Raw genomic sequence first — 14444 nt, forward strand, 5'->3', positions numbered from 1 at the left:
TATTTTTTTATCAGTGAAATGTTTCTGTTTTGTTTTGTTCTCTTACACAGATCTCATCAACACAGCAAACAGCACCACATCCCAGTCATCAGACCTCACGACTGATTTCCCCTTCAATTCTGGAAGAGCTGCTGATGGGAATAAGACACAATGTGCAAGCACCAAATCCGGGCAGGGGGACCACTGGTGGAGAATTGACCTGCTGGGTGTCTACAACATTTCTTTTGTCAGCATCTACAACAAAATGGAACACAACACTAACATGACCGGTGCTCAGATCCACGTCGGGAACTCTCGTGAGAACAACGGCACCAACAACAAAATGTAAAACCTTCATGTTACTTTAAATAGCTTCACATTTTCAAGCTTCTGTTCGTCCAGTATTTTTGTTCTGCGTGTGATGTGTCCATGATCGGCCTCAAGGGTTAGAACTGACTGAAATATACTGAATGTTGCAGAACTGAACCTTGAACATAACGGATGTGGTGAAACCCAACAAAAGGTTCAGGATTATGGGCGGAGCCTGTTTCTGTGTCATGGTGTATTTGATGTCCAGGCGACTGTGGGACTTTCTACCTTTGTCAGCTTCTTCAGAGCCAGTCAGAGATTTCATCCCACAGAAGCATCACTCTTCATGTCCTGTCTGTTTCTCTCTCTCATACTCTGTTCATCTTTCTCTTTCTCTCAGGTGTGCAAACATCACACACTTCGAAGTTGGACAGTGGAATGACTTCAAATGTGCTGAACGAGTGTCAGGGCGATACGTCACCGTGTTCTTACCACAACAAATTGGTTTGATTCTGTGTGAAGTAGAGATCTACGGCAAGAAAAAAGGTACAAGAAATGTTCTGATCCACACACACACATACAGGAACTGATGGTAGACACGGATGAGTTCAGTGTCTCCATTACAGTAACATGTTGACAAGAAGCTTATTCACGCAAAAGCAGAGATTAAAATGACCGACAGGGAACAAAATCCCTTGATGATCCCAAGAGGAAACAGAAGGACCGGGCGGTTCTGCAGAGACAATTTTATGTGCAGGTGGAGAAGATATTTTTCTCATCCCACATCCTCGTCATGTATGCTCCATAATAACCCTGTTCAACGCTTCAATTCACATCAGACATTTAACACCAGTGTTTTTTATTATCTATTTGTAGAGTCACCCTTTGAGCTGATCCAGGAGAACAAGACGTGGGAACATGCCCTGCAGCACTGCAGAGAGAGAAACATGGACCTGGCTACCATCCTCGATGAAGACGACCAGGCCCTGGCTGAGCTGGAGGCCCAGAGAGCCGACACTCCCTTCTTGTGGCTGGGCCTCCACTACACCTGCATCCTGGAGGTTTGGTTCTGGGTGGCTGATTATCGCTTGGAGTTCAACCGCTGGGCTGACGGGGAAAAAACAGGAGACTGTGACAGGAGTGCTGTCATGAGCAGAGCTGAGGGCCATCAGTGGTTCAGCAAGTCTGACTACGATGAGTTTAACTTCATCTGTCAGAAGTTTTAGTTTTCTCAGCTCCGCAGATATCAGTGACCCTGCAGTAATCTCAGTAGTTTAACTCCATATTTTAGGACGTGCATGCGCTTTAACTTTGCAAGATGTGTTTGAACTGAATCCATAATACTGTGTTTCTTTTATAATCCGTGTGGTGATGATGTGTGTAAATGAGGGACGACGAGGGAACATTTTGTAACATGTCATTACTTTTAATTCTTTTGTCCTGTAAAACATTCGCTTCGACGGTTTGTGTTCTGAACGATATTCTCTATACATGTTGTCTCTCTGAATGTAAACGTGCCTTTTTTTATGTCATTAGTTTTGCTGTGTGCCAATAAAAAGTCTAAATAAAGTAAAAGTTGAGACATTCTTTGAATGATTCCTTCTCTTCATTTGTCTTCAGTGAGTCCATCTGACGCTCCCACTCAGCTGTTAGCAGGTTACAGTTCACTGACCCTGAAAGCATGAAGGCTAACCAGAGCGTTAGCTCGGAAGATACGAGCTCGGAGGTGTAGGATGATGCTCACATCTGTTTTATTTACACAGAAACAAAATCACAATCATGTTGCCTCAGTGAGCTTTTATGATCTGTACATCAAACAACATCTTGTGTCCTCAGACCTTCGACTACATGAACAGAGTTAATTTCTGATTGTCTGACGGTGGTTAGCTTCATCCTGTCAGCCACACCCACAACCCCCCTCGGCCATGTTCAGGCAGACGCAGGTCTGCAGCTCTCCAACATGGAGGAGAGGCAGGAACATGAGACGAGATCAGGTATTTACTTTTTACACCGTCAGCAGCAGCAGCTGACTGTACGTCACGTCGCAGCAGGAGAAGTTTGCAGAAGGGGCTCAAGAAAAAACAAAAAAACTGTCTGTGTTTGGCCCCTCCCTCTTGCTCCTGGTTGGCCTGTGTGTGTGTGTGTGTGTGTGTGTCTGTGTGTGTGTCTCTTCACTCAGTATTTCTGTGTGTGGCCGATGCTCCACCCGCCTGCTGCTGTCAATCATCCTGCACGCCTGCAGCTCTCCATCAGTTCACCTGTGTGTCACCTCTCCCCCCTGAAATCATTTAAAAACAGAGACTTTGGGGTTACAGCGTGAACACACGACCCTCACTCAGATGAACCGGACCACTGCCAGTTTTCAACCACAACACCTGATTTGGTCTAAATGAGTGACCCGCCCCCCCCGGGGGCTCACCTCAGCCAGGTGACTGATGTAAGAGGGTTTACAGTCGAGCTACCGAACACACAGCAGCTTCACCTCGAGGAGAAGAGAAGATTTGTATATGAAAATGTTATGTATTTTTACACACACAGTGTTTTACTCATGTAAATAACTTGCTGTCTTACTGTAGATGTAAATCAGCAGATCAGTCTATTTCCAGCAGGGAGGGTGATAAGTATGAATACAGCTGCAGGAGAGAGCATCAGTCACTGTGGAGAGAGGAGGTGAACAAGGTGAGTGAGGTCAGGACAACCTCAGCTGTCTTTTACCTTCACAGAGTCTTTCTCCGTCTTACAGAACTGAATATAGATTCATCAGAGCAGTTCAAGCTGCTGGCTGAGCTGTCTGTGGTCGTCTGTGTCCAACATTTAACTGATATCGATGCTTCTGTATTTTCTCCTCCGCAGTCAAGATGCTGTGGCGTCTGTTGTTCATCGCTCTGATCGGTAAGCAGCTCTCTTTAAAATGACTCCTGCACAGAATGAGACTCAGGGCCCGTCCACAAAACTGTGAATCAGGGATTTTAAACTGAAGTCCTTATTTATTGTCTTCCTGTCGACTGCTCTGCACCAAGTGTTGAAGGACTGGATATTGTAATTCTGCTGTATTACCCAGCAAATGATGTCACAGCTGCCAGTAACTTTGACTTCACTGAAATCAAAAACAATCTGAATGGAAAGAGAAATTCTTAAACAGTGTTCAACATTTCACAGCAGGAGCACAGTGCATGATGAGCAACAGGTGCCCTGAATCAGCAGGAGGTAGGACTGAATACAGTTTTATTTTTTAAAGTTATTTATTTATTGATTGATCATTTTATTTTTCTGAGCAGTCACGTTACACAAACTGCAAGACATGGATGTAATCTTTGATGCAGATCTTTGCTGTGAGTGTCGTCCGGTCTCCTCGTTTTCTCTCATTGCAGATCGTTCTTGATTCTGTCACAGTCCTCTCCCCCTCCTTTCTTCCTCACCTGCTCCTTCTGTGTGTGTGTGTGTGGGTGTGTGTGTGTGGGTGTGTGTGTGGGTGTGTGTGTGTGTGTGTGTGTGGGTGTGTGTGTGTGTGTGTGTGTGTGTGTGTGTGTGGGTGTGGCAGCAGCAGAGTGGCACACCTGAGGAGGTTCAACTCATCACCCACTGGTTTTATCTACCTGGTCTCTTCACCACTTTGGTGCTGGACGATTGCGTCCTGTACAGCGCAGTTCTGTTGTGTTTTCTGCTCTCCTGAGTTCCTCCATGCTGCCTCCAGTCAACTCTGTTTGCCTGCTTGTGACCCCGGTCACCCCGTCCACATTACCCTCCAGCACCGTTTTGTTGAATTAATCGCCTGCTCATTACTTCCTGTCTGTGTTATCTGCATTTGGGTCCTTGAATAACAACCCACACCGTAACAGAATTCTCTGATTTGCATAAAGTCTTCCCTGCTTTTATTTCCTCACCTGCAGATCACTGCAGCGCTGTAACTTTTTACCAGCATCAGTCAGAGATTTCTCCACCGGCTGCACCTGCTTTTTTTTTTTTTTTACCAGAAACACCAAAAAGTTTGGGCACATTACTGCCATCCTACCAACATTCACTGACTACCTGCTTCATTTCACTGATCACTCCTGAAGCATTAAAGGGGCACTATGTCGTTTTGGGGAAGAAATTCAAACTCAGAACTTTTATACTCACAATATAAATGAGGTTCACAAGCTGTTCTCAGAGGAAAATAAGGTCCCCAGACCGCTGTTTGAAACCAGACCAGGTGGCAGGGTCCGCCACTTTTAAACAAAGTGTGTTGTCCTTTCAGCTCGGTCTGTTTGTTTGAGTTATCAGGTGGATTACATCGTTAACAACTTTGAAATGTAATTCATGAATTCTTAACACGTTTTGAGTTTGGTGTGTTTTTTGTACCTGCTGTTAATTTTTTTTTCTGTGAAACACTTTGTAACCTTGTTTAGAAAAATGCTATATGAATATTTATGATTATTTGATATTTAATACTCTGTCGTTTAACACGTCACAGGAGGCGCAACAAGAAAACATTTCTTTACACTGATCAGCTTCATTTCTCTCTTGTCATGTAAAAACATTTGAATGTTGTTTTGTTCTCTTACACAGATCTCATCAACACAGCAAACAGCATCACATCCCAGTCATCAAACTACACAGATGAGAAACAGGTCTCCTACTCTTCTGGAAGAGCTACTGATGGGAATACGACAGCATGTGCTCACACCAAAAAAGAGCAGGGGAACCACTGGTGGAGAATTGACCTGCTGGGTGTCTACGACATTTATTGTGTCAGCATCTACAGCGATGCTGGGGAAAATACTAATGTAAACGGTGCTCAGATCCACGTCGGGAACTCTCGTGAGAACAGCGACACCAACAACAAAATGTAAAACCTTCATGTTACTTTAAATAGCTTCACATTTTCAAGCTTCTGTTCGTCCAGTATTTTTGTTCTGCGTGTGATGTGTCCATGATCGGCCTCAAGGGTTAGAACTGACTGAAATATACTGAATGTTGCAGAACTGAACCTTGAACATAACGGATGTGGTGAAACCCAACAAAAGGTTCAGGATTATGGGCGGAGCCTGTTTCTGTGTCATGGTGTGTTTGATGTCCAGGCGACTGTGGGACTTTCTACTGTTGTCAGCTTCTTCAGAGCCAGTCAGAGATTTCATCCCACAGAAGCATCACTCTTCATGTCCTGTCTGTTTCTCTCTCTCATACTCTGTTCATCTTTCTCTTTCTTTCAGGTGTGCACGGACCACAAACTTCAACAAAGAGCAGTGGAATGACTTTACCTGTACTGAACGAGTGTCAGGGCGATACGTCACCGTGTCCTTTCCAGGAATGAGGCCTTTGATTCTGTGTGAAGTGAAGATCTACGGCAAGAAAAGAGGTACAAGAAATGTTCTGATCCGGTCTCCATCAGTGAGTTGATGACGCTCGACTCAAACGTTTCCATTACAGTGAAAATGTTTCCATCTCACCCTTTTTGTCTCTATTTCATCCTGTTTTATCAGTTGAAACTTAAAGGAGCACTGCGTAATTTTTGTAGAAGAAAATTCAAACTCAGAACTTCATAGTGACAATATTAATGAGGTAATAATCCAAATTGAAGTGAATATAATCAAGCTGTTCTCAGTGGAAAATAAGGTCCCCAGAACTCTGTTTTGTATCTAGAAAGGTGGCAGGGTCCGCCACTTATAAACAAAGTGTGTTGTCCTTTAACGTCAGTTTGTTTACTTGAGTTTTCAGGCAGATTACATCATTAACAACTTTGAATTCTTCTCTTCCAGTCCTCTTTCATAGAAAGGCATTGATGGATTCTTGATATTTTGAAGTGAAATGTTTCTGTGTTGTTTTGTTCTCTTACACAGATCTCATCAACACAGCAAACAGCATCACATCCCAGTCATCAGACTTCACACCTGATTCCTTCTACCATTCTGTAAAAGCTACTGATGGGGATAAGACACAATGCGCAAGCACCAAATCCGGGCAGGGGGACCACTGGTGGAGAATTGACCTGCTGGGTGTCTACAACATTTCTTTTGTCAGCATCTACAACAAAATCGAACACATATCTAACATGACCGGTGCTCAGATCCACGTCGGGAACTCTCGTGAGAACAGCGGCACCAACAACAAAATGTAAAACCTTCATGTTACTTTAAATAGCTTCACATTTTCAAGCTTCTGTTCGTCCAGTATTTTTGTTCTGCGTGTGATGTGTCCATGATCGGCCTCAAGGGTTAGAACTGACTGAAATATACTGAATGTTGCAGAACTGAACCTTGAATATAACGGATGTGGTGAAACCCAACAAAAGGTTCAGGATTATGGGCGGAGCCTGTTTCTGTGTCATGGTGTGTTTGATGTCCAGGCGACTGTGGGACTTTCTACCTTTGTCAGCTTCTTCAGAGCCAATCAGAGATTTCATCCCACAGAAGCATCACTCTTCATGTCCTGTCTGTTTCTCTCTCTCATACTCTGTTCATCTTTCTCTTTCTCTCAGGTGTGCAAACATCACACACTTCAACAAAGGGCAGTGGAATGACTATACTTGTACTGAACGAGTGTCAGGGCGATACGTCACCGTGTTCTTTCCAGGAACGTGGCCTTTGATTCTGTGTGAAGTGGAGATCTACGGCAAGAAAAAAGGTACAAGAAATGTTCTGATCCACACACACACATACAGGAACTGATGGTAGACACGGATGAGTTCAGTGTCTCCATTACAGTAACATGTTGACAAGAAGCTTATTCACGCAAAAGCAGAGATTAAAATGACCGACAGGGAACAAAATCCCTTGATGATCCCAAGAGGAAACAGAAGGACCGGGCGGTTCTGCAGAGACAATTTTATGTGCAGGTGGAGAAGATATTTTTCTCATCCCACATCCTCGTCATGTATACTCCATAATAACCCTGTTCAACGCTTCAATTCACATCAGACATTTCACACCAGTGTTTTTTATTATCTATTTGTAGCGTCACCCTTTGAGCTGATCCAGGAGAACAAGACGTGGGAACATGCCCTGCAGCACTGCAGAGAGAGAAACATGGACCTGGCTACCATCCTCAATGAAGACGACCAGGCCCTGGCTGAGCTGGAGGCCCGGAGAGCCGAGACTCCCTTCTTGTGGCTGGGCCTCCACTACACCTGCATCCTGGAGGTTTGGTTCTGGGTGGCTGATTATCGCTTGGAGTTCAACCGCTGGGCTGACGGGGAAAAAACAGGAGACTGTGACAGGAGTGCTGTCATGAGCAGAGCTGAGGGCCATCAGTGGTTCAGCAAGTCTGACTACGATGAGTTTAACTTCATCTGTCAGAAGTTTTAGTTTTCTCAGCTCCGCAGATATCAGTGACCCTGCAGTAATCTCAGTAGTTTAACTCCATATTTTAGGACGTGCATGCGCTTTAACTTTGCAAGATGTGTTTGAACTGAATCCATAATACTGTGTTTATTTCATAATCCGTGTGGTGATGATGTGTGTAAACGAGGGACGACGAGGGAACATTTTGTAACATGTCATTACTTTTAATTCTTTTATCCTGTAAAACATTCGCTTCGACGGTTTGTGTTCTGAACGATATTCTCTGTACATGTTGTCTCTCTGAATGTAAACGTGCCTTTTTTTATGTCAGTTTTTTTTGTTGTGTGCCAATAAAAAGTCTAAATAAAGTAAAAGTTGAGACATTCTTTGAATGATTCCTTGTCTTCATTTGCCTCCAGTTGTCAGGTTGGGTTAAAGGGAAAACTATGGAAAGGGAAGGCGGACCCAAACGCAATTACACAGGAGAGGCAAGGATAAAGGGAAACAACAGGCGAGCTTTATTTTAACAAAAGCTGAATGCAAAAAACCAGGCAGACAAAAGGAGGGCAAGAAGCAAAGTAGCAACAAAACAGCAAGGCAAAGTAGCAACTTAAAGGCAAGACAAAGTACAAATCAAAAATCAAAGTTCAACTAAAACAGGGAAAATTCAAAACCAAAACACACCAAACAGGGGACAGGAACATGGACGGGCAAAGACAATCCAAGACAAACCGAAAACAATGACCAGACAAGGAGTGAGGGGAAACACAGAGACTAAATACACAGACACTGATTACAAGATGAGGAACAGGTGAGGAGAGAGGAGGAAGGAAGCCAGGTGTGATAACAGGGGGAGGAGCACAGAGGAACAGACCAGGAGGGAACAAGACAACAGACAGAGGGAGCCAGAGGGGAGAACATAGGAGAAACTTAAAGGACACATGAGGGCATGGAAAATCAAAACATGAGACACAAGACATGGAAAAACAAAACATAGGACACAACAAGACATGATATAAAGACATGAATCAAAAACCAAAAACCAAAAACCAGATACAAGGACAAACACAAACAGGAGTCATGACATCAGTGAGTCCATCTGACGCTCCCACTCAGCTGTTAGCAGGTTACAGTTCACTGACCCTGAAAGCATGAAGGCTAACCAGAGCGTTAGCTCGGAAGATACGAGCTCGGAGGTGTAGGATGATGCTCACATCTGTTTTATTTACACAGAAACAAAATCACAATCATGTTGCCTCAGTGAGCTTTTATGATCTGTACATCAAACAACATCTGCTGTCCTCAGACCTTCGATTACATGAACAGAGTTAATTTCTGATTGTCTGACGGTGGTTAGCTTCATCCTGTCAGCCACGCCCACAACCCCCCTCGGCCATGTTCAGACAGACGCAGGTCTGCAGCTCTCCAACATGGAGGAGAGGCAGGAACATGAGACGAGATCAGGTATTTACTTTTTACACCGTCAGCAGCAGCAGCTGACTGTACGTCACGTCGCAGCAGGAGAAGTTTGCAGAAGGGGCTCAAGAAAAAACAAAAAAACTGTCTGTGTTTGGCCCCTCCCTCTTGCTCCTGGTTGGCCTGTGTGTGTGTGTGTGTGTGTGTATGTGTGTGTGTCTCTTCACTCAGTATTTCTGTGTGTGGCCGATGCTCCACCCGCCTGCTGCTGTCAATCATCCTGCACGCCTGCAGCTCTCCATCAGTTCACCTGTGTGTCACCTCTCCCCCCTGAAATCATTTAAAAACAGAGACTTTGGGGTTACAGCGTGAACACACGACCCTCACTCAGATGAACCGGACCACTGCCAGTTTTCAACCACAACACCTGATTTGGTCTGAATGAGTGACCCGCCCCCGGGGGCTCACCTCAGCCAGGTGACTGATGTAAGAGGGTTTACAGTCGAGCTACCGAACACACAGCAGCTTCACCTCGAGGAGAAGAGAAGATTTGTATATGAAAATGTCATGTATTTTTACACACACAGTGTTTTACTCATGTAAATAACTTGCTGTCTTACTGTAGATGTAAATCAGCAGATCAGTCTATTTCCAGCAGGGAGGGTGATAAGTATGAATACAGCTGCAGGAGAGAGCATCAGTCACTGTGGAGAGAGGAGGTGAACAAGGTGAGTGAGGTCAGGACAACCTCAGCTGTCTTTTACCTTCACAGAGTCTTTCTCCGTCTTACAGAACTGAATATAGATTCATCAGAGCAGTTCAAGCTGCTGGCTGAGCTGTCTGTGGTCGTCTGTGTCCAACATTTAACTGATATCGATGCTCCTGTATTTTCTCCTCCGCAGTCAAGATGCTGTGGCGTCTGTTGTTCATCGCTCTGATCGGTAAGCAGCTCTCTTTAAAATGACTCCTGCACAGAATGAGACTCAGGGCCCGTCCACAAAACTGTGAATCAGGGATTTTAAACTGAAGTCCTTATTTATTGTCTTCCTGTCGACTGCTCTGCACCAAGTGTTGAAGGACTGGATATTGTAATTCTGCTGTATTACCCAGCAAATGATGTCACAGCTGCCAGTAACTTTGACTTCACTGAAATCAAAAACAATCTGAATGGAAACAGAAATTCTTAAACAGTGTTCAACATTTCACAGCAGGAGCACAGTGCATGGTGAGCGACAGGTGCCCTGGATCAGCAGGAGGTAGGACTGAATACAGTTTTATTTTTTAAAGTTATTTATTTATTGATTGATCATTTTATTTTTCTGAGCAGTCACGTTACACAAACTGCAAGACATGGATGTAATCTTTGATGCAGATCTTTGCTGTGAGTGTCGTCCGGTCTCCTCGTTTTCTCTCATTGCAGATCGTTCTTGATTCTGTCACAGTCCTCTCCCCCTCCTTTCTTCCTCACCTGCTCCTTCTGTGTGTGTGTGTGTGGGTGTGTGTGTGTGGGTGGGTGTGGGTGTGTGTGTGTGTGCGTGTGTGTGTGTGTGTGTGTGTGTGTGTGTGTGTGTGTGTGTGTGTGTGCGTGGGTGTGTGTGTGTGTGAGTGGGTGTGTGTGTGTGTGTGTGTGTGTGTATGTGTGGGTGGGTGTGTGTGGGTGTGGCAGCAGCAGAGTGGCACACCTGAGGAGGTTCAACTCATCACCCACTGGTTTTATCTACCTGGTCTCTCCACCACTTTGGTGCTGGACGATTGCGTCCTGTACAGCGCAGTTCTGTTGTGTTTTCTGCTCTCCTGAGTTCCTCCATGCTGCCTCCAGTCAACTCTGTTTGCCTGCTTGTGACCCCGGTCACCCCGTCCACATTACCCTCCAGCACCGTTTTGTTGAATTAATCGCCTGCTCATTACTTCCTGTCTGTGTTATCTGCATTTGGGTCCTTGAATAACAACCCACACCGTAACAGAATTCTCTGATTTGCATAAAGTCTTCCCTGCTTTTATTTCCTCACCTGCAGATCACTGCAGCGCTGTAACTTTTTACCAGCATCAGTCAGAGATTTCTCCACCAGCTGCACCTGCTTTTTTTTTTTTTTTACCAGAAACACCAAAAAGTTTGGACACATTACTGCCATCCTACCAACATTCACTGACTACCTGCTTCATTTCACTGATCACTCCTGAAGCGTTAAAGGGGCACTATGTCGTTTTGGGGAAGAAATTAAAACTCAGAACTTTTATACTCACAATATAAATGAGGTTCACAAGCTGTTCTCAGAGGAAAATAAGGTCCCCAGACCGCTGTTTGAAACCGGAGCAGGTGGCAGGGTCCGCCACTTTTAAACAAAGTGTGTTGTCCTTTCAGCTCGGTCTGTTTGTTTGAGTTATCAGGTGGATTACATCATTAACAACTTTGAAATCTAATTCATGAATTCTTAACACGTTTTGAGTTTGGTGTGTTTTTTGTACCTGCTGTTAATTTTTTTTTCTGTGAAACACTTTGTAACCTTGTTTAGAAAAATGCTATATAAATATTTATGATTATTTAATATTTAATACTCTGTTGTTTAACACGTCACAGGAGGCGCAACAAGAAACATTTCTTTACACTGATCGGTTTCATTTCTCTCATGTCATGTAAAAACATTTGAATGTTGTTTTGTTCTCTTACACAGATCTCATCAACACAGCAAACAGCATCACATCCCAGTCATCAAACTACACAGATGAGAAACAGGTCTCCTACTCTTCTGGAAGAGCTACTGATGGGAATACGACAGCATGTGCTCACACCAAAAAAGAGCAGGGGAACCACTGGTGGAGAATTGACCTGCTGGGTGTCTACGACATTTATTGTGTCAGCATCTACAGCGATGCTGGGGAAAATACTAATGTAAACGGTGCTCAGATCCACGTCGGGAACTCTCTTGACAACAGCGACACCAACAACAAAATGTAAAACCTTCATGTTACTTTAAATAGCTTCACATTTTCAAGCTTCTGTTCGTCCAGTATTTTTGTTCTGCGTGTGATGTGTCCATGATCGGCCTCAAGGGTTAGAACTGACTGAAATATACTGAATGTTGCAGAACTGAACCTTGAATATAACGGATGTGGTGAAACCCAACAAAAGGTTCAGGATTATGGGCGGAGCCTGTTTCTGTGTCATGGTGTGTTTGATGTCCAGGCGACTGTGGGACTTTCTACCTTTGTCAGCTTCTTCAGAGCCAGTCAGAGATTTCATCCCACAGAAGCATCACTCTTCATGTCCTGTCTGTTTCTCTCTCTCATACTCTGTTCATCTTTCTCTTTCTCTCAGGTGTGCAAGGACCACAAACTTCAACAAAGAGCAGTGGAATGACTTTACCTGTACTGAACGAGTGTCAGGGCGATACGTCACCGTGTCCTTTCCAGGAACAAGGCCTTTGATTCTGTGTGAAGTGAAGATCTACGGCAAGAAAAAAGGTACGAGAAATATTCTGATCCACACACACACATACAGGAACTGATGGTAGACACGGATGAGTTCAGTGTCTCCATTACAGTAACATGTTGACAAGAAGCTTATTCACGAAAAAGCAGAGATTAAAATGACCGACAGGGAACAAAATCCCTTGATGATCCCAAGAGGAAACAGAAGGACCGGGCGGTTCTGCAGAGACAATTTTATGTGCAGGTGGAGAAGATATTTTTCTCATCCCACATCCTCGTCATGTATGCTCCATAATAACCCTGTTCAACGCTTCAATTCACATCAGACATTTAACACCAGTGTTTTTTATTATCTATTTGTAGAGTCACCCTTTGAGCTGATCCAGGAGAACAAGACGTGGGAACATGCCCTGCAGCACTGCAGAGAGAGAAACATGGACCTGGCTACCATCCTCGATGAAGAGGACCAGGTCCTGGCTGAGCTGGAGGCCCAGAGAGCCGACACTCCCTTCTTGTGGCTGGGCCTCCACTACACCTGCATCCTGGAGGTTTGGTTCTGGGTGGCTGATTATCGCTTGGAGTTCAACCGCTGGGCTCCAGGGGAAAAAACAGGAGACTGTGACAGGAGTGCTGTCATGAGCAGAGATGAGGGCCATCAGTGGTTCAGCAAGTCTGACTACGATGAGTTTAACTTCATCTGTCAGAAGTTTTAGTTTTCTCAGCTCCGCAGATATCAGTGACCCTGCAGTAATCTCAGTAGTTTAACTCCATATTTTAGGACGTGCATGCGCTTTAACTTTGCAAGATGTGTTTGAACTGAATCCATAATACTGTGTTTCTTTTATAATCCGTGTGGTGATGATGTGTGTAAACGAGGGACGACGAGGGAACATTTTGTAACATGTCGTTACTTTTAATTCTTTTATCCTGTAAAACATTCGCTTCGACGGTTTGTGTTCTGAACGACATTCTCTGTACATGTTGTCTCTCTGAATGCAAACGTGCCTTTTTTTTATGTCATTAGTTTTTTTTTGTTGTGTGCCAATAAAAAGTCTAAATAAAGTAAAAGTTGAGACATTCTTTGAATGATTCCTTGTCTTCATTTGCCTCCAGTTGTCAGGTTGGGTTAAAGGGAAAACTATGGAAAGGGAAGGCGGACCCAAACGCAATTACACAGGAGAGGCAAGGATAAAGGGAAACAACAGGCGAGCTTTATTTTAACAAAAGCTGAATGCAAAAAACCAGGCAGACAAAAGGAGGGCAAGAAGCAAAGTAGCAACAAAACAGCAAGGCAAAGTAGCAACTTAAAGGCAAGACAAAGTACAAATCAAAAAAGTTCAACTAAAACAGGGAAAATTCAAAACCAAAACACACCAAACAGGGGCCAGGAACATGGACGGGCAAAGACAATCCAAGACAAACCGAAAACAATGACCAGACAAGGAGTGAGGGGAACACAGAGACTAAATACACAGACACTGATTACAAGATGAGGAACAGGTGAGGAGAGAGGAGGAAGGAAGCCAGGTGTGATAACAGGGGGAGGAGCACAGAGGAACAGACCAGGAGGGAACAAGACAACAGACAGAGGGAGCCAGAGGGGAGAACATAGGAGAAACTTAAAGGACACATGAGGGCATGGAAAATCAAAACATGAGACACAAGACATGGAAAAACAAAACATAGGACACAACAAGACATGATATAAAGACATGAATCAAAAACCAAAAACCAAAAACCAGATACAAGGACAAACACAAACAGGAGTCATGACATCAGTGAGTCCATCTGACGCTCCCACTCAGCTGTTAGCAGGTTACAGTTCACTGACCCTGAAAGCATGAAGGCTAACCAGAGCGTTAGCTCGGAAGATACGAGCTCGGAGGTGTAGGATGATGCTCACATCTGTTTTATTTACACAGAAACAAAATCACAATCATGTTGCCTCAGTGAGCTTTTATGATCTGTACATCAAACAACATCTGCTGTCCTCAGACCTTCGACTACATGAACAGAGTTAATTTCTGATTGTCTGACGGTGGTTAGCTTCAT

General features: G+C 44.2%; 1 protein-coding gene across 1 annotated transcript in view; it reads left to right on the forward strand.

Moving 5' to 3' along the window:
- LOC119011485 overlaps window positions 1-14444 on the forward strand; it is a 31313-nt gene that overhangs the window by 9206 nt on the left and 7663 nt on the right. The window contains exons 6-9 of the mRNA XM_037084645.1: window positions 51-324; window positions 689-834; window positions 6108-6381; window positions 12280-12425. Coding sequence (XP_036940540.1) covers window positions 51-324; window positions 689-834; window positions 6108-6381; window positions 12280-12425 — 840 coding nt within the window. The remainder of the gene's footprint in view (window positions 1-50; window positions 325-688; window positions 835-6107; window positions 6382-12279; window positions 12426-14444) is intronic.

Source organism: Acanthopagrus latus, chromosome 21 (assembly GCF_904848185.1).
Source record: "Acanthopagrus latus isolate v.2019 chromosome 21, fAcaLat1.1, whole genome shotgun sequence".
Lineage (NCBI taxonomy): Eukaryota > Metazoa > Chordata > Actinopteri > Spariformes > Sparidae > Acanthopagrus > Acanthopagrus latus.